The sequence below is a fragment of the Colossoma macropomum genome, unplaced genomic scaffold (assembly GCF_904425465.1).
Source record: "Colossoma macropomum unplaced genomic scaffold, Colossoma_macropomum, whole genome shotgun sequence".
In the NCBI taxonomy this organism is placed as follows: domain Eukaryota; kingdom Metazoa; phylum Chordata; class Actinopteri; order Characiformes; family Serrasalmidae; genus Colossoma; species Colossoma macropomum.
The window spans coordinates 22,270,715-22,290,658 of NW_023494790.1; the positions used below are offsets into that span (position 1 = coordinate 22,270,715).

The following is a 19,944-nucleotide window of genomic DNA, read 5'->3' on the forward strand; positions in this document are numbered from 1 at the left end:
CATCAGCCCACGTCACCCTGCGAGATCACGTTAAAGCCTTCGCTGCACATCAGCCCAGTTACTGAATAATACAAAGCAAACAGTGACCTACTTTTAGCAGTACAGGAGGGAGCGAAGACCTGAGCTGGATTTGAGCAGGGAAGGGGAGTGGGACTGAGAAGACTGGACTAACGCCTTTGCTTTAGTGGATGGGAGGCTACCTTTCCTAGTGAATACCTTGGGCTGGCCAAGCTTTTCATTTCTCTGAGACTTCATCTCTGCTATCTCTTCCTCCAAAAGGTGGATGACCTCTTCGTAGTCCATCTCCATTCCCCGCGCCTGCTTCTGAGCAGCCTCAGCCAGGTGGATCTGCGCCTGCAGAGCTCTGCTCTCATCCACCGCGGCTTTTGCTTCCTGCAGCAGCATAGTCAGAGTTAGAGAAGCACTGATGAGAACGCACATACAGTAGAGTTGTACAGTGCTGAGGGGCTCTCCCCCCAGTACAGCGAAGTCAGTGCACTGCCAGAGAAATGCCTGACAAGCTCTCTCTCTCTCTCGCTCTCATTCTTCACATGCTCACAGCATGACCAAGCACTGCTCTAGATCAGCTTAAAGTCATGCAGTCACCTTTGCTACTGTGTGTATGGGCTTTGAATTTTTGGGCCTGTGCAAACATGTCTCCTTAAAGTCCATTTAACCTATAGAGTGGGTGTAGACAGGCATGGGAAGAAACCACACCTGAAAAACAAGCTGTTACATAATGTGGTGAGTGAAATATACCTGGGCCTTGATGAAAACCAGGGCTGCATTGAATACTTTTCACCACAGCATCAGTCAACAGAAACCAAACAAAGGGAAGGCAACCAGGTCAGGGTAATTACAAAGCAGTGAAGTATCACAGCACTGAATAATGGAAGGTGACACCATATCCTTGAATCATTTTACTTCCCAAAGCAAGATTTTGGGAAAGACACACGCCTGTGATTCTGCGAACCTGTGCCCAGCTGATCCACACCCATCACACTTTGAGGGAACATGTAGTTGAATGTGTACTGTTTTTGGGGACGTCTTTGTTATAATGTAGTAAGAGAATAAAATGCAGATATTTTAGCGCAGTAGCCCTGCGTCACCTGAACATTCTGCATTTCTGGAGTACAATAAATACGTCACCAAATATAGGTTTGAAGTATTGGTCAAATCTAAACACCTGTCCAATGGCATTTTTAAACAAATATCTGCCGATTCCAATATGATTCTGATATCATTGTGAATCCCTACTTTCTAGTCAGGAGTTGAGAGGTTAGTCCTCTGAATGTGCTGACACACTTACCAAGGTCATCAAAAGCTATTCATAAAATAATATGAAACTTTTGTATGACTGATACAGAGACAAGGTTGTGGTCCTACTGCAGTTTTCTGAATCAGTTGGAGGCTGTGCCAACAGGATGAACTGTACCCATACTGTTGCTAGTATGATAGCTATCACCCATCGAACTTGAACTAACAACCATTCAGACAATGACATGTACCTCTATTTGCTGGGCTACCTTCACTTATTAGATATTGTTTACTTCCGAGACTATAATTCCCAATTTTGCAAGTCTATCCAGGAATAAAGCTCATTATTCATTTCTTTTTAAGTGGACATGAAAATGGATGGTCTAACAATGCCCCTTTGTAACAGCTTATTATTTAAATCACAAGTTTCAGACCATTTCAGACAATCATCTTAGCAAGTGTATGAAACACAGTATGTTCATTTCATTATGAGGTTATGGCTTTTATTATGGATAATGTAATAAGGAAGAATTTTTACATAAATGTCTTACTGAAATGGACTATAATGTAATCTTCTAGAATTAAGAAATGAATCTTTTAGACCTATTTTAGGCCCTGAGCCAAATCTTACCTCAGAGTTGCCTATGGTAAAACACAAATGTAACCTGAAAAACTGCTTAGTATTATCAAACATCTAGGCTACACAAGGACTATAATCAGACTATTTACGAAAGTCTGATTATATTATGGTAAGCAGCTAGTATGCTAAGGCAAATATAACTGATATTCAGTGTTATACTGTGAAAGAAGAAGATGAAAGATGAATTAATATTTAATTGTCTTTTACTCCAGCACTCTTTTTTCTATAGCTGTAAATGATAATTTAGCAATGTAGCAGCCTACTGCATCTCAAATACTCTTCACACAAGCTGCACATCACAGTAAAAGACTCAAATGGAGACACCTCATCCCTAATCCACATGGCCAGTCACATCTCACGCGGTTCATGGCTCCTCCTCACACCTTTCAGTGCGCCGTGCCTGTGGTGCGATGCGTGGACGGCCCCATCGCCTGCGCACTCATCTCCAAAGGGAAGGCTTTAAAGCCTGCTGTTCCTCTGCTGTGCAGCCAGTCTGCCTACCTGTTACTCTAATGGCATATATAGCACAGCGAGAGTGGGCGGGGGGTGAAGAGAGCAGAACGGATTCAGAGAGGCAGATCCAGGCTTGAAAGAAGCATGAGCTTAAAAAAAGCCTCGGTTCCACAAGGCTGGGCTTTCAGCGCTCCCGCTTGGCTGCTGTTGCTCTGAACTTGGTAAGTAATGGAGCTCAGTGTGGTGCTGACACCACGAATCAAAGCTACTGTGTGCAGCACAGAGAGAGAGCAGAGAGAGGTGGCGTAGACCCTATCACCAGACGAGATGTCAAATGCATCAAAGAGTTCAAATTCAGACCTTTCTCAAAAACGGCTGAATTTAAAAATCTGCAAAGCTCTTAGCAGATCAAATGCATTTTTGATAAACATGAAAAAAACATGTTTTTCCAGCTGAGGTCAACCACAAGCTGAACCAAAACATTAGCACAAGGATAAGAGAGATGATAGGCAAATAAGCAAAGGCTAAATCTCTGGTATCCTCTTAAGGATACCAAACAGCACTCAAAAAGTGCCACAGAACAGACTGGACAACGCACTACTACAGCACATAGGCCACCTTTCTGTAACATTCAAAGTAAATATACTAGAAAACTGCGAAATGGCTTTACTAGAAACTGGGATCAACCAAATCCATAACCAATACAAGAGTGGATTAAAGGCATAATAAAACTCAGAAATTATACATTTAACACATTCTGGCAGGGGCGATCTTTGCATAGGCAAAAGTAGGCTGCTGCCTACCAGCCCCATGAGCCAAGAGCCCCATGAAAATGCAAATGAGACATATTGTGTGTGTTGATGGTAAATAACCTGTTCTGAAATATATATACATTTTTAAAATAGCTGTAATTTCTGATTGTAGCAATTCTTTTTTAGTAACTTTGATGCAGCCCCACACTCCAGTCATGGTTACAATGGACTATTCCATGTTACATGATGACACAACAGACCACACATAATGCTAGCATAATGTTGGTATAGATAGCTCTAGTGTTGGGTAATTATTTAAAAAGTAATCTATTACATATGACTAATTACTTCCCTCAAGCTGTAATGGGAGTGTATTACTTATTATTTCCTGGAAAAAGTATTCTTTTTACTCATTACTTTCCTGCTACATTACTCTGTATTAAACTATTTCACTACCAGTTTATCTGGTAATTTTATCAGATAATTTTGCTTGTTTCAAGCATACTTCTTAAAACAGACAAAATTATCTGTCAATACAGAGAGATAATTTTACCTAATAAAATGACTTATGTCCAAAATGTCTAGAAATAAGTTAAATGATCTTAAAAAATAAATTATATGTTATAAAGATAAATTATCTTACAATGTTCCTACAATAATCTCAAAATGAGAAATACTAGATAAAGCCGCTGGACTTCAGACGAATTCACCTGCCAAGATACAGGTGCGTCACTTAGGAGCCCAGAGCCTCAGCTAATTTAAAAATGTGCAACCTGGGTGCCCCATATCTGTTTTTTGCCTAGAGCCCCAGAATCACTAAATCCACCACGGCATACTGGGCAAAATGGATTAAATATGTCACTCCTATTCACCCTAATGTTCTACATTCAGAAGAAAATGCATGTCAGGATTAGAATCTGTATGCTATATATTTTTAACCCTGATAATTATAAAAATGGAAACAGACCAATTTTGGTGACATCGAGATAAGTACACTTATGCTTATGCTTAACACTTAAATGAAAAAACAGCCAATGGACATTCTGTGCATGAGCACAGCTATAATTTTCCATAAACTCAAGTTCAGAATGGTATTCAATTACAATCTACTCTACCCATATAGATTCAATGAGTACTACCTTAGTGAACATCCTTCAAAGAATTTTCAGGAATCAGCCAAATAGCTCTTTACAAACTCACTATTTTCTAGCTGAAGAGCACAATGTGAAATAAAAATTACAATATGCAACTAGACTAGTAACATCAGCTGAGGCAAATGTACAGATAATCTGAAACACACATTTTTTAATGATTGCTTTTCATCATACAAATATCATGCCATCTGTTATCAATGTTTGTGGTCTCGTTCAAGGTTTAATTTAATGCCATATTAATGAGTGGAGCTCAGATTCTGAACATCTTCTTTAGAAACAATAGTTATTCGTCTGATATTTTCAATATGCAGTTGCCTTTAGGCCTAGTGCAAATGGAAATTAAAATATTTCAATATATTAACACATATTCCAGACTTATGTTTAACAGTTTTCTTGACAAAGTGGAGTCCTATCAAGAAGAAGATACTAAAAACTTCTGTGTAAGTAAGCCTATTAATCACATTCAACATTGATGGTCAGTAATTTACCTTGCAAGTAGTTAATTTTGTGTAAATGTCCTTTAACATTCATTAGGCTGTAATGATATTTAATGACACTTGAGATGCTCTTAAACGTGCTTTATGTAACAGGCACTTCTGAGGGTCTGAGATGGAACTCATAGAGCTACTGTGAGTTGAGCCCATTTTTTATGACTCACAGAACTATTTCCACTCACAAGTTACCATCTCTACTGTGTCCTAAATACTTCAACTCCCACATGCAGTGGGTGGATCACATCTCCGGAACCCAAAGACACTTTATGTTATTATATATATATATATATATATATATATATATATATATATATATATATATATATACTACTGAAAATTGGATACCCTATACAGTACAGTATAAGGTGTGAGTAGGCAGTAAAAGAAAAACACAAACAAAACAAAACGAATATAAGACATCTATGGCATGCTTGGTGCTCTGTACTGGCCAGTTAAAATGAAGCAGAACAGCACCTGTAGAGCGCAAAGGTGGTCATACACAAGAATATGAATATGTCTAGAGCTCCCCCTAAGGGCACTACTAAAACTGTACAGCACAAATGCACTTATGAAATAATCCAAAGCTCTATGAACTTACTCACCTGTTTGACTTTAGTCAGCTCTTGCTGCATTTGATGACAAAGGCTTTCAGACTCAGCCAGCTTATCCTGTTGGACAAGAGATTTTCATGAGAGCATGATGTGGTGAACATTTTTCCTATTCGATGAAGTCAGAATAATGAGTCCTGAGTCAATAATAAATCCCATAAACACAGTAAAAACAGGCTGCACAAACTGTCTGGGTCCTGACATGAACTGATATGATACGTTTTACCTGCAGTCTCTTTATCTCCCTTAAGGCTTCAATGTGATCTTTTCTTAATCTCTCCATCTCATCAAGGTCTTCAGAATCAGATGTTGATGCCTGCAAGATCACAAACAATCACAAAATTACAAGAGGAACATACTTTCACCATGGCTACATGATTATATCTCATTGCACACATTTCTGTAATGCTGGAAGTTTATTTTTGTACACGTTTATATTAGGGCTGCACGACATGTGCAATAGTTTATTGAGATGCTGATGTGAGAGGTGATTAACTAAGACTAAAATATATAATTAAAGTGGTTCACTTTTTAAATGTGCAGCGATCCAGAAAAGGAAGAGTTTGTTGTTGCTATGCAATTAAAGCAAAATAATAAAATTTTTTTCACGTTTATTCAACAGAATATTCAGTAATCACAATTCTGCATATGTGATATGCATTTGTTAAGATACTGTGTGAAGTAAAAATAAAAATGATTAAAATTACAGCACAACTGCAAACATGTTTTTGTGCATTGTAAGGCTGTTAGAAATACTGTCAATAAAACAAAATAAATACAATCATATGCAAAAGTTTTTTGAAGTGAAAATAAGTACACTTTGTCTACAGAACACACCTCTGCATGTTTTTTGTTTTTTGGTATGGTTCAGAAAATACAAATTGTATTTCAAAATTACATAGGAAAGTAGCAAAAAGTTTGTGTCCTGTGATCTGTGATCTTACAAAGCAGCTGAGCTACAAACAATAGAAAACAGGATGCACCCAGATGTCTAATTTTATACATTTTAGGCAGTTGTTTACATGGATGTCTACTGAGAGATCCTCACAAGAGAATAAGGCGACGCAGTTCTAAAATTGCTATACTGATATTGATATATTTTTTGATACTGTATTGAAATTGCTACACCCTTTATTTTAACAGGCTAGTATTCAACGACATGGTACTTGTTTGCATGTGTGTCCTTTGTAAGTAGATAGAAAGCATGGTGGATAACACCAATGTAACACACAGAAGATCAAGGAAGAACTCCACTGCCCCTAAGAAAGACTCCTAAGTCTACATTCCCTGTTACATAACTGGCTCCATGCATATGTAATATAACTTGATATGTTCTGCTATTGCAGCCCTTTCCGATGTGTTCATCGCAGAAACCCATATTATGATGACAATAAAAATATGATCTATCTTGCAGCCCTAATTTATGTAAATATTTGTAATACATAATTAACCCTTGTGTGGTGTTGGTGGTTTTGTTACTCAGTGGGTCTGGTGGCCCCACTGCATTATTGTTTTTTTAAATAATAATCATAACAATTTATGTAAAAATACCAGATGTTTAAAATATCACAAGTGGCCAGCGTAGGGTTCTCCTTTTGCAGCTTTAGCCAGTCAGCAGCCTTTCCATGTTGTGCACCCTAACACACACATACACACACACACACACATACACATATATATACAAACATTTACACACACAGACACGCTCATGCTAACAGCAGGCCATGTAAGAGGAGAACAGAGTGAAGGGACACAGCACCTCCATACTTTTATTCCCCGCAGATTCACCCCAACACCACATGTGTAATATAAATGTGTAGGGGGTGTACAGTGTGAAGTCATTGAAAATGTTTGATTTTATATGTTCTTCACAGAAAATGATCAAAGGCCAAGGAATCTGAGGTTGAAATAATAACAAATTACTTAATTCTTTCTTTAGGTCAACATTGAAAATGGGTCCCACAGACCCGAACACCATACGAGGGTTAAAAATATGTATAGTTACATAAATGCACGAATATAAACAATATTGAATGATAAAATTAAATAAATGAAAATTCTTACCAGAGGGTTTGATGAAGAGTCAGTGAGATCATCAGACGTGAATCTGGCTACTTCCTGGCCCAGCTTTGACTCATCTGTCAACTTGAAGAGCTCTTTTGTCAAGGTCTCAAAATCTGGATGTAAAAAAATAAATAATTGCACACATGACATATACACTGTACTGTACTTGGCATTTACCTTAGAATAATACTAAGGACAATGAGCAAATGTAATCACAAAAAAGGCAGTGTTGTAGTTTCCATTATCATGGTAAGGCTCAGTGTTTGAGGAAGGGGAGCTTTTAGCTGCGGTCAATCAGATAGGTCACTGTCACTGTTCAGGTCAATGTCATTTTCCTTTATTGTAATTGACAAACATGGTACAGTCAAAATTATGGAGTGTGCAGCATTTATTACAAGTGATATACAAGTGAAGTTATACACATGCAACAGCCATACCAATTCTGGATCGTACTACAGTGCAGGCCATAATGTTACAAATTTTTAATAGTACTTTGTGCTGTCCCCTTTCCCCAGTCCACAAGTCTTCGACACCAAAATCAACTGCAAGGGCCTGTATGTGGGCCCACATTTCAATATCTCATTCTCATAAGTACATCATTTACATATTAGACTCATAGCAGTTACTGAATGGTAAGGCTGTAGTTTACAAGAGAAAATAAGCAGGTGGCATTATTAGGGCTCTATTAGCAAAAAAATCAATACTTTTACAGTAATTTACACAATGGCTGATGCCAGACTCATCACTTGCTAAATTCTCAAAGTAAGTCATAATAATGAAGACAAGGCTTGCTCACCTCCATAGGCCACTGTCCCACCAGGGTCCACACGGAGCCTCTCTCTCAATATCTGGAGCTGAGACTCAGTTGGTTTTAGCCCCAACACCTCTAAAGCCTGTGAACCACACCACTGTCCACTTAGAAAATTTCAGTCCACAAAGGTAGTGCCCTCTCACCCACACACTGTGTTCTGTCCCTCTCTCACTCACTCACTCACTCACTCACTCACTCGCTCTTTCACTTGCAAATGACACACACACACACAGTTTTCAACATGCACCATTTGTTCTGCAATAGCTTTTACAAGTGCAAAGCAATAGCCATTTTTACGGCATTATGTGAAATAGCTACTGTTCAATGAAACACTTCTGAATGAATCACAGTAAATCACACCGTTTCCCATAGCAACAGAGTATCAGAAAATGTCACAGCCTGGCGTGACTGCACAGGCTGAGGCAACAGCACAATCGCTATTGATTTTCACATTATAGTGCGGGAGAAGCCAACAGTGTCATTAACTCCTCGCCACATGATAACACAACACTAACGGCTCAATGGAACGAAGGGGACAATGGGAATGGATTGTTAAAGCCTGCCGGGTGGGCAAATCAGGGTTGACACTGCAGACAGCTTATAGCAGGCTGATAGGCATGGGGATAAGCAAAGAGGGCAGGAGGCAGGGGGCAGGGACAAACCTGTTCCAGCCTCTCCAGTTTGACTCGACAGCTAGAGCTGAGTGACGGTGGCCTCGACTGGGCAGCTGTGGGAGTGGTGCTGGGCTTACAGGCAGCAGCGGCATCTGGAGACAAAGACAGGAGAAAAAAAATATAAAAAATATACATATCAGGGAAATGGCTGATATCAGGATTCACTTAGTATAGGTTGTCTAAAGGCATGCTCAAATTAAACTGACTCTTCAAACGTTAAAAGAACGTTTAAGGTACTATAAGCACTTAAAAATGTTCTCATACATTTCTATTGACCTAAACAATTTTGAAAATCGAATGGTTTTTGTTACCTCTATCAGATCTCAACTCAGGGGGAAAAAATAATACAATTTCTATCACACAAGAATGCACACAAACTGTAATATGACATATTAATGTTTACTTTGTTCACACAGACTGACTGAAAATCACACATGGATATATTCTTTGACATATGCACGATATGCTGTAGTCACTGGACCTTTTCTTAGTTTTCCTGGCTGGCTCCACTAAGTGCTCTCTTTTCCTTGCATGGTCTTTCAGACCACTGTCAGGTGCAAATTTTGTGTTTGGATGAATATTCTGAATTTATTTGTTATATACAAAATGTCTTTTCTTTGTCTTTAGGCATTAGAATTTAATACCTCTAATAAGAGAATCGAAGACATTTTCAGACATGACATGAATTTTGATGATTAAAAAAAAAGAAATTCTTTGTGATTTGTACAGTGAAAATCAGTTGAAATGCAAATCAAAACAGTACATTTGTAAGCTTTGGCACTATTATGAAATAAACTGACACATGACTCACTGGTTACTGGAGTGAGGAGCAGGGAGAGGGGGTGATAAAAAGCTATTCTGTTTATTGTTTGAAGAAAAAAAATGTGATGATTACTTCTTAAAATGAAGCACCAGGATTAGAAGTATCAAAACTTCATTGTTGATCTACCTGCCTCTACTACCAAGCATACAATGAATATGAAATATACTGGAAGTCGGTTCCATAAAAATGTTGGATATTTTTACCATTCAGGTAACTAGCCTACTAAAAATGGAGAATACTTATTTTCTCTCATAAAGTAGCAAAATTATTTTAAACAAGCAGGGGTGGGAGACGTGGCCTAATTATCATATCAAGAGATACACATTCGAGAGAGAATTAACAAAAGAGCCACATTTACGGCAAATCATAAAAGGTCTACTCGTTTAGGAAATCTGATGATTTATCTTCTGACAACACTCATTCCTATAATGCAGCCAACACAAAATTATACATGCAAACCTCTAATGGTAACTCATAGCCTTCTATATCAGGCACATAATCTTCAGTTTCACTTTGTTTTGCTGCCACTACAGAAGAAAAAGTAGTGGGTTTAGAGGAGCAAGAAGATTGGATGGTGGGGCATCGCCACATTAAACGACCTCCGTACATTCGCAAGAATGTACACTTTTAATGTAGCTATCATCTAAAGAAAGAAGTACAATGCTATAATGAAAGAAAAGATCATAACCAGTTAGACCAAATGCTAAACAACCAAATAAATGGAGACACTGAGCCTCTAATCTGGATTCTTAGATTAGAGGCTTTGTGTTTATTCTCAAAAACATAACATAAGAGTTCTGTTGTGGTATTTCTTAAATCTGTACAGTGTAACTGACTGAAGAGCAATGCCAAACACGTTCTGAACAAATTCTAAAATTCTGATGTCCAGTTTTCCAGACCACATAAAGTCTAGCTCTGATTACACATTGTTAAAAGGTATTTTCCATTTACAATCCTTGTTTTGTGTAGGACTTGACATACCCTGTCCACAAGTTTTAAAACCCTCTCTGTAAGGTCTTTACTTGATAGCAAACAAAAGCTATATGTCATATGGTGCCCGATGACACAGCTAAGACTTGACCTCAACAGACATCATCTTTTTTCTGCCTTATCCAAGAGGTTTTTGTGTGATTTTCATCTGCTCATATTGAAAATGCAGTATCCTGCTGGCAGGATTATCTTCAACAATAAACGCTCCGACATCTCATCAGCACATTTTGAATGTTTGCTGTAGTGGGCAGGTAATCCAGGTTATGATGGAATGATGGTCCTCATCCCATAATATCATACTGAATTATTTCCTAATGCTATGCTATTCCAAAACATCAGAAAACAAAGTAAAGCAAGTAGTAACTGAGTAAAAAGAAGGTGCCAGGGCACATACATACATACATATATATATATATATATATATATATGTACTCTGGTCAGGTGACGCAATACTGCCGCAAACTACAACATCTAAACAGTTCTGTACAGTGCACAGTGTGTCTAACAAAGAACTACTTTGGATTCAGCCACGTGGTCACAATTCCGCATTGGACAGAAAGTGCAATAATTGGCACTTTATGTCCACTAAAAGCTAAAGCTACTATATATATATATATATATATATATATATATATATATATATATATATATATATATATATATATATAAAAATACACAGAAATGTTATAGAAATGTTTAGCAGCTACATAAAAGTAACTGCAGTACCAGAATTGTCCAATGTGGTGCAGGCACTCTCAGGGGTAGTGAGAGAAGGGAGCTCTGGCTTCACTGGTACTGTTCGTACCTACAACACGCATAGAAAACAGTAAAGGCAGACTTAAACTCTAAAACTGCAATTGGGGTGTTCTGATTCAGAAAAGGATACATGAGAAGAAATCTAAATCTTTACCATGGGCTACAACTACAGAAACAGACGACCAGTCCAATTTAAAGGGCCTATATTTAAATCCAAATTAAAGGGAAACACTGTTTATCCTGGCAGTAAATGTGTTTTTGCCTGTAAAAACACTACATATCATTAGAATGGACAAATAAACACTATTAACTAAGACTTGTTAACAAACTTAAAAGATTCCCTCATTTTAAATAAAGTTAATGATATTTTGGTTAGTAGAATACAGATTTGCTTCCTGACTTATCAGTGCACTTGTATTACGATACAAGATTGTATGATTTATGGACTACAGGTAGTGGATGGTAATTGTAAATACTGGGCTTCCTAGAGGTTTACAATGTATTGCTTATTTACATTTATTCTAATGTTAGTGTTTTTTGAACCAATATTTGCTTACTGCCAAGATAAATGGCTTTACATATAATTTTTCTCAGATGCTTAAGATTACTGCAAAGTACAGTATATCCACTTATGCAGCCTTCAGCAGTTTAGTGGCACCAGTAGTTTGGTGCGCTTCCACAGTGTGGTGCATTACAACAATTATATATTGGGTCCAAGGCACAATCCTCAGTTATGGTTCTCAATGATGAGGGGATGTATGTCCAGTCTGAAACATTTAAATCTAGTTTCATGTCTTACTTGAGTCAGTTTGACAGAAGGTAATGTCTCACAACCAGAATTGGGGGTAGGAGATATCTTGGGAACAATCCCCCCAGGCAAAGGTACTCCCCCCAGGCCAAGGGGTCTGAGCTGGGGGGCCGTGCTACATGGGGGCTGCAGAGAGATAGGGCTATGGGGGCCACTGCTGGAGTCAGAGGAAGACCGCCGTCTAATAAACGCTATCTCCACCGTGGGGTCAGTTCTGTGTGGACAGTCACAACATTTAACACATTTGTAAAGTAATGTTAACTGTAGTAGCACATTAGATCAGATAATTAATGTGAGATTGACAGCATGAGCACTTAAATCTTTATTTATATTAGATTAGACTCTACAGTGTTATTTTGTGCTGTTTAGAGCAAATATGAGGCGAGAAGGTATATCTGACCTGAGCTTTGTTCGAGTTAGTATGCTTTTGGCCTCCTCATGCGTTACTCCGATAAAAGACTCTTTATTGATAGATATGAGCTGATCTCCTACCTTTAGTCTTCCATCCTAAAAAAACAGACAATAAAAAAGCAAGAAGCATTGTTCAAATGTCATTGCTTAATTCTGAACAGGTTAATAGAAATGTGTACAAGTTGGGTTTATTTGCAAATTGCAAAATAAACCCAAAAAAATGTTTAGTCACATTCAAAGTTTAGCAGTTTCACACTTTCATATTATCTAGTATTAATACAGCACTCACTCTTTGGCAGTCTCCTCCAGGCACTATTTCCTGAATAAACACCATTGGCCCCTCTGCACGGTTTGCTCCACCCTTGATGACCAGACCCAAGCCTGTTCCCTTGGCAACACATATCAACTGAATCATGCAGTCACTGGGTGAGGAGAGGTCAAAATAAAGATTGACAACTGTGACAGATATAATCACTTGCAAGGTGATTAATACATACTTTTCTGAATGACCTGAACTAATCTTTCACAGGATTTTCCACTCAGGCTAAGCATCTGTCATTGCAGCATCACAGCTTTTCAAACAGTGACCTTAGAGGGCCATTCAACAATACCTGGACATGTTTTATTATGAATCATTTTAGTCTCACAATTAAAAAGAAAAACATGGGATAAGCAAAGCCATTTGCAATATACAATACAAGTGAATTTAAAGTTAATAATATAACGTAACAATTAAACAAAGCTAGTTTTACACATGAATTCCTGCATTTCTGCAAAGTTCTACTGTTCTACTGTTCTGCAAAGTTCGACTTACCTGCAAACCTGTGGAGCTATTGAGGCTGTGCTGCAGTCTTTAGGGCTTAAGACTTGAGGGCTTGTCGATCTTGAGGATGAGGATGATGAAGCAGTGTCAGTCAGCTTACCTGAAAATGAGACAGATGTGACTAACAAACCTTTGCTGTCATAACAAAAACAAAACTCAAATCTTCAAACGGTAAACTTTACAAAAAAAAATCTTAATTTTAATGTATGTTCTTGACTTTATTCCAAGTGATTCTGGACCATTTTTTCATCTGTATTATCATGGACATTCTGCAAGAAACATTCTTGTAAGGTAAGAGGAAGCTGGCATTTTCAAATGATATACAAAAATTTAAAAACTGAAAAAAGGTTTTGATAATACAGTGACAAACAGTGACTTTTAGCATGTCCCAGCGTGTCCTTAACTGTCCTTTCTTTTCCAGTGTTTGGTTTGCAGAGTGGGTTAGATGAGGTTGCCCCCAAGGGATTATGTACCTTGCTCAAAGGCATAATGTCAGCGGTCAGAAGAAATATACTTGGACCTGTTGGCCTCTGGGGCAGTCAATACCCATGCTGCTCTCTCTGGGACTGAGTCAGGGACCCTATTGCTCTCCAGTGTTCTGGTTGCTGGTATGGGGCCATAACCCTCTGAGTATGTGAAGGTGAATTGTTTTTCCAGGATAAGAATTTGAAGAATGCAAATGTGAATCTGACAACAGTTCTCCTCTGTTATTCTAACACGTACATCCGTACCTGCAAGATTTCAAGGCTGACATTATTATTTTTTTAACTACTGTAAAATATTCTGATAGTGTAATGGAAAATACCTGTGGAGACAGGAGTAGGAGATGTCCTGCCGGTGCCTGAACTTGTATTGCTGTTGGACCCATATTTCTCCATGAGTTCAGCAAACTCTCTCCTGATAACACAGACAGTCATCATTGAGGCCTTCATAATGAATGTATTTTCATGAAAGTCATAATTCGATTGCATTTCAGTATAAAGAGTTTCAAAAAAGTATTTTGTTAGGTTAATTTGGAAAAAAAAAACACTTTTAGACTCTCTTTGTGGGGAGAAAGTTTGGAGAAGAATTCCAACCAGACTGCACTAAGAGTACTGTAAATCACAGAGGTGGAAACACCTGGGTCTGGGGCTGTTTTTCTTACAATGGTGTCTGTGAGTTTGTGTTCATTGTTAGGATCATGAACTCAGAAGTTGATTGACATTTTGGAAGTCTGTAAAGAAACTGCTCAAATGGGCACTCAGAATTCTTAGCCAAAAAGACAATGACAGTCTGGAAATAGTCTGATACATTTTTGAGTATGGCATAAATGTTCACATTTTTGGGGGACACTGTATGTTGTGATGCTTTCTAGGGATGGTGACAGCACAGATTTTCTTTTCAATCTGATTTCAAGTAGCTAATATTCCTATATCAAACTGATACTTTCAAAATTCTTCTTGTGCGTGTAATAAGGGGAAATTTTGGGGAAAAATGGGAAGGAAAAAATTTCTGCAGTGAACCCATATGGAAGAAAAATATATGTGCATATATTTGATCATATAAAAATACATGTATCTTTTATATGTAATATTTAAAAATACGTGCTAAATATATTTCACTGTACCATTTTTTGAATATTAAAGTATATGCCAACATACACACATATATGGCAATATATTGAAATATATGCACATATGTTGGTTTTAAAATATGCAAGAGTGTCAATTTTTGATATTTACATATATGTCAAACATATGGATATGTGTGGGTCATTCTACCATTGTGGTGGCAAATGGAATCCCACAGCTTTGAAGCCATAAAGATGATCTCAAAAAAAAAACATAGAAAATTAATGAATATATGTATTCTTTGCCCGATTTCTAAATTAACCAACAAAAACAAGTTTTTTATTGTTTTCTTTTTTTTACCATAATTTTAGTATGTTTTGCATGGAAAAATGTTTTGCATGTCACAGTCGTGACCTCACAGATGCTGAAGTATTATTTTGTGTATGAAACATTGATTTTGATGCTTGTTTTTCAATTTAAATTGTAAAAACTCATTAAAGTCATTGTCTGCCCTATATTAAAATGATTTTAAATACATAAACATATTTATATATTTTTCCATGTTTTTGTCAGTGGTGTAAATTACTTCTTTTGTATGTCTATGGAAGAAAGATTTACTCTGAGAAGTCCACAGTAAGTGAAATTTCTTTTATAAACTTCCCATTTGGCTAAAATACTGACAGCTTTATGTGTCACAAAAAGACTTAGTTAGTGGCGTTACTATTCACACACTGTGAATTTGAAACTAAAGTGGTAAGTGGCTGTACTTTAGTGAAGCTCAGATTTAAGTAATTTTGTCTGTGGTGTTACAACCAGTATAACAGACAGATGTTTTGCTCTTGAAATACCCTTTTGCCACTGTAATTGTTGAATGACTCATAAGAAAACAGTCGGTATGAATATTTTTATGTAAGGATCAGTCTTAAAATTAAACATCAGCTTGGAAGTATCAAGTATTGTCCAGTATTTTTCTGCCCATTCTTGGTCTTTTCACACTGTTTCCACTCTTTGACAGCAGCTTGCTCACAAAGCTAAACTATAATGAATGTGTCATTTAAATGAAATGTACTGTAAAAATCATCACATGCTTTAAAAAGCATTAAACTGTTAAACACATGAGACCTGAACTAATCATTCACAGCAGAATCTCTTTGATTTGCTAATTGTTAGCCAGTGACTGATACCGCAGTGCCAATTAAAAGCAACTCCTTCATTACTCATTGAAAAGAGGCTAAGTGGCACTTAATTAGATTACTCTCTTAATCATAGATAAATAAGACTCTTAAGATACAGAGTCAAATGGAACAGCTTCATAACAGAAACGAACAGATTTATAAACTAACCCGAATGATGATAAACATGCAAAATACAAAGACTCTAACACAGATTATAGTTGTAAATCAACTACAAGCAAGTGTTCACTGTTACACAAAAATGTGTTTTTGATGAACAGTTGTCCTTTAGCAGTGATGGTAATCCTCAGAGGGTAGCCCACTGTTCTGGCTCTACAGGTTCAAGCCAGGTTGCATCTGATCGACTGGTGGCCCTAATACGTCAACATGTATCCAACTCTAGGTGAAAGCGTGCCTTACAAAGTCCCAGAGACCAGCAGAATGCCAACTCAGTTTATACTAAGACATCCAGTAGATTCTGACAGCTGCTCCACATAGTGTCCTCCCATTAGCATATAGTGCGAAAAGAAAAGAGTAGCTGGCTTCAGAGTTTCTGGCTTGAGAATTCCCAACAATATGTCTTTACAAATATGTAGCAGTAGCTAAAATTTGACAGCACTGAATATGGCTTGTTATTTATTACAGAGTATGCCTAAGTGGTATGATAAAGCAAAGTAAATGTGAAGAATATGCTACAACACTGTAGTTCTACAACCTGGACCAAGAGTCCCAATTAAGTGCTAAAGACTTTAATGTACTTAGTGTATTATGACTATTTTTAGACTTATAAAAAACAATCAAGAAGCTCTCTGCGCTCATCCACTAACAGGATTAATGTGCAAGATGACAGCAACAGTGTGTCTCACAAATCAACATTTCATGATTTAGAATATTGCCAATTCCTTTTTTTATGTTGCTAGCAGCACCTGCCTTTAACTTCTAACAACAGTTTTCTTTACAATGTAGATGTAAAGTAATCTAATCAAAATAATGATCAGGACATTAAGATCCTTCATAACTGACTACTTTAAGAAGAGCGTAAAAGGTTTTCTGATACCTGGACTCCTCATCCCGAGCAATCAGAAGAGACATGTGGTTTGTGGCCGATGCCATGCGCAGAATCTCCACCGCCCTGACAAAACACAGCAGATGGATTTTATTTCCTACAGGCACATTATCCTCATTTATCTGAGAACATCATGACAGATTATAATGTAATTAATTAACCGTGACAAGATCAAGTCATAATGTGATTTGTATTTGATGGAAGGGATTGGAAAAAGAAGCAGAAGGACTGCTAGAGCTATGTGCAGTCTTGGCGGCAGAATTCCATGAAATTCTTTTCGTGACAATGTTTTATGTTGTTTATGTAGGTGTCACTGTATTTGCATGCATACCTTTCATTTGTGACACCCCCTAAATTCATGTTGTTGACATCTAAAATGAGGTCACCAGCTCTAAGACGTCCTGGCAGGAACAAATTAGCATTATACCAATTATCAACTCACAGAAAGACACTTAGCAGGTTTATGATGTGGAAAAGTGCCAGCATACCGTCCTGTGCAGCCACACCACCAGGTAAGACCCGTTTAATGAAAATTCCAAACTCTTCACCACTTAGCTCTCTGTAACCTCCAATGATCTTGACCCCTGGCAGATGGATGCAAAAGGCTTAAAGTTAGTGATAAAAAATAACTCTTAATGCTGGTGCAAAATAGGGTTCTTTGGGATGACACAATAAAAGGACCACTTCTGGTTCTCTGAAAAAGCTTTCAATAGAGGGTGCTTTAACTCATTCATATCCAGCAGCTAAATTTAGTTCGATAAGTAAAAATGCTACAGATTTTGTTTTAATTGTTCTAAAGTGAAGAAGAGTTTTTGGGAAAAGTTTACAACAAATGTATCTTGTACATTGCTGTGAGGATCTGATTGCACTCAGTTACAAGTGCATTTATGAGATCTCATGTTGGATGATTAGTTCTGGATCATAAACTCCACTCCATATCATCCCAGTGATGGTGGAATGGTGCTCCATCATTCCAGAGAATGCTGGGGAACTTTCTACCCCTCACACCAATGCTTGGCAATGGACATAACTGGCTAATGTGTGGCTTCTCCAAAGCATCACATTCTATTAACACTGCTATTCTATGAAGATCAAGGGTGAATTCATACACCCTCAAAAGGTATTCTGGCCTAAAACTAGAACTAAATGTGTTTTTTTTGTGTTACATAATACCCTGTAGTGCAGTATTTTGCTCCTCAGCCTTATCGGTCTGACAGAGTTCATGATTTTTTATTTATATTTGTTTTCATGCTTTCGTTCATCGATGTTCTCTCACGACAACACCCAGCATTCGTTTTGCAAATACACCATACAACCACTGGGAATCCCTATGGTGTCAACCAATCCCGACTGCTAATTCTTACCTTGATCATCAGACAAAACTGTAATGAAAACAGGGACTCTATCCAAATTCAGCAAAGAACAGACACCAGAGGCGAGTTTCTCACCCTTTCAGGCAAAGAAAAGAAGACAAACTGAGGTAAGGTATCTAGACAGCCATCTGCATTGATAATTTTAGCTTCTAGCTAAAGTTACCACAGTTATATGGAAGCAATAAGATATTTGGATCTCTAGCAGTGACATTAGATATTTGCCTACTTTTTGCAATTGCCAGCTAGCAGAAAAAAAAAAAAATCAAGCAAACTCCCAGAAATCCACCCCATAGCAGCTGTAGTTATTCAAAAGTTCCCCCACCTTCAAGGTACATCATAAGAGGGGGGTTTCCTAGTCCTTAAACTTTAAACTGGAAAATCTCACTGGAAACTACTGCTTCTGTACAGTGGAAGGCATATTTACAACAGACATTGTGGCTGGAATGTGCCCTGAAGTTGCTAAATTCACTCATTAGAAGGGATAAACAGGTACTTTTAGTCTGGATATACTCTAGTTATAATGTGAACGAACATCTAACATTAACCATTCAAATGCATCCTTTTAATCAGAATCAAAGTTGGATTTACAATTGTTTTGTTAAGATTCTGTAGTCCCATATGACCAAAAGGCTGATTTTAATATCACAAGAAAAACTCTTTTAGTCATATGGTTTGATTGATTTTCTTCAGATTTATGCTGAGGCAAGCTCAGAGAACATAGGGATCAAAAAACTTGTATAATTTCAGATATGGATATCAAATAACAGTTTTTGTAAATGACATATGCAAATATGAAGAACCCTTTTAAAGTTAAAGAACCTCAATGCAATGTACAAGTTTTTTTTATTGAAAAAAGGCTTCGCAGCAGTTTACATCCAAGCCAAGAACCATTTTGAAGTGCATTCTGAACACAGACCCTGCTCTGAAACTTACCGAGTCCTTTTCTGCAGTCAGAAAACTCCAGTCTCTGCACAGCACGGTTGATGCCATGGGGTCCCATGATGGTCCTGAAAAACAGCCATCAACTGTCTGTACGTAATCACAACAGAAAAATGTGCATGACAGAATCAAAAATAGAGACAAATACCTCATTTTATATTAGAAGAGGAAGAGACTGTTTTTTAATGGAGCTGAATGAAGGGAGACATAGTAATAGTAATCCAAAATCACTCTAAAAATAAATACACTATTCAAAGTGATTAACAATAGGAAGTAGGTTACTGCGCTTGGGTTTATTTCATAAACAATGCCATGCATAGGTAAAC

General features: G+C 37.5%; 1 protein-coding gene across 1 annotated transcript in view; it reads right to left on the bottom strand.

The window, feature by feature from the left end:
• The window catches only part of stxbp4 (syntaxin binding protein 4), a 35,231-nt gene that overhangs the window by 13,826 nt on the left and 1,461 nt on the right, over positions 1-19,944 (bottom strand). Inside the window, exons 2-17 of the mRNA XM_036571831.1 lie at positions 19,613-19,686; positions 17,795-17,890; positions 17,638-17,707; positions 17,298-17,372; positions 14,324-14,415; positions 13,510-13,618; positions 12,985-13,117; positions 12,685-12,791; positions 12,276-12,498; positions 11,447-11,525; positions 8,896-8,999; positions 8,219-8,315; positions 7,423-7,535; positions 5,585-5,674; positions 5,353-5,418; positions 217-393 (exon numbers count right to left, since the gene is read on the bottom strand). Coding sequence (XP_036427724.1) covers positions 217-393; positions 5,353-5,418; positions 5,585-5,674; positions 7,423-7,535; positions 8,219-8,315; positions 8,896-8,999; positions 11,447-11,525; positions 12,276-12,498; positions 12,685-12,791; positions 12,985-13,117; positions 13,510-13,618; positions 14,324-14,415; positions 17,298-17,372; positions 17,638-17,707; positions 17,795-17,890; positions 19,613-19,686 — 1,705 coding nt within the window. The remainder of the gene's footprint in view (positions 1-216; positions 394-5,352; positions 5,419-5,584; positions 5,675-7,422; positions 7,536-8,218; positions 8,316-8,895; positions 9,000-11,446; positions 11,526-12,275; positions 12,499-12,684; positions 12,792-12,984; positions 13,118-13,509; positions 13,619-14,323; positions 14,416-17,297; positions 17,373-17,637; positions 17,708-17,794; positions 17,891-19,612; positions 19,687-19,944) is intronic.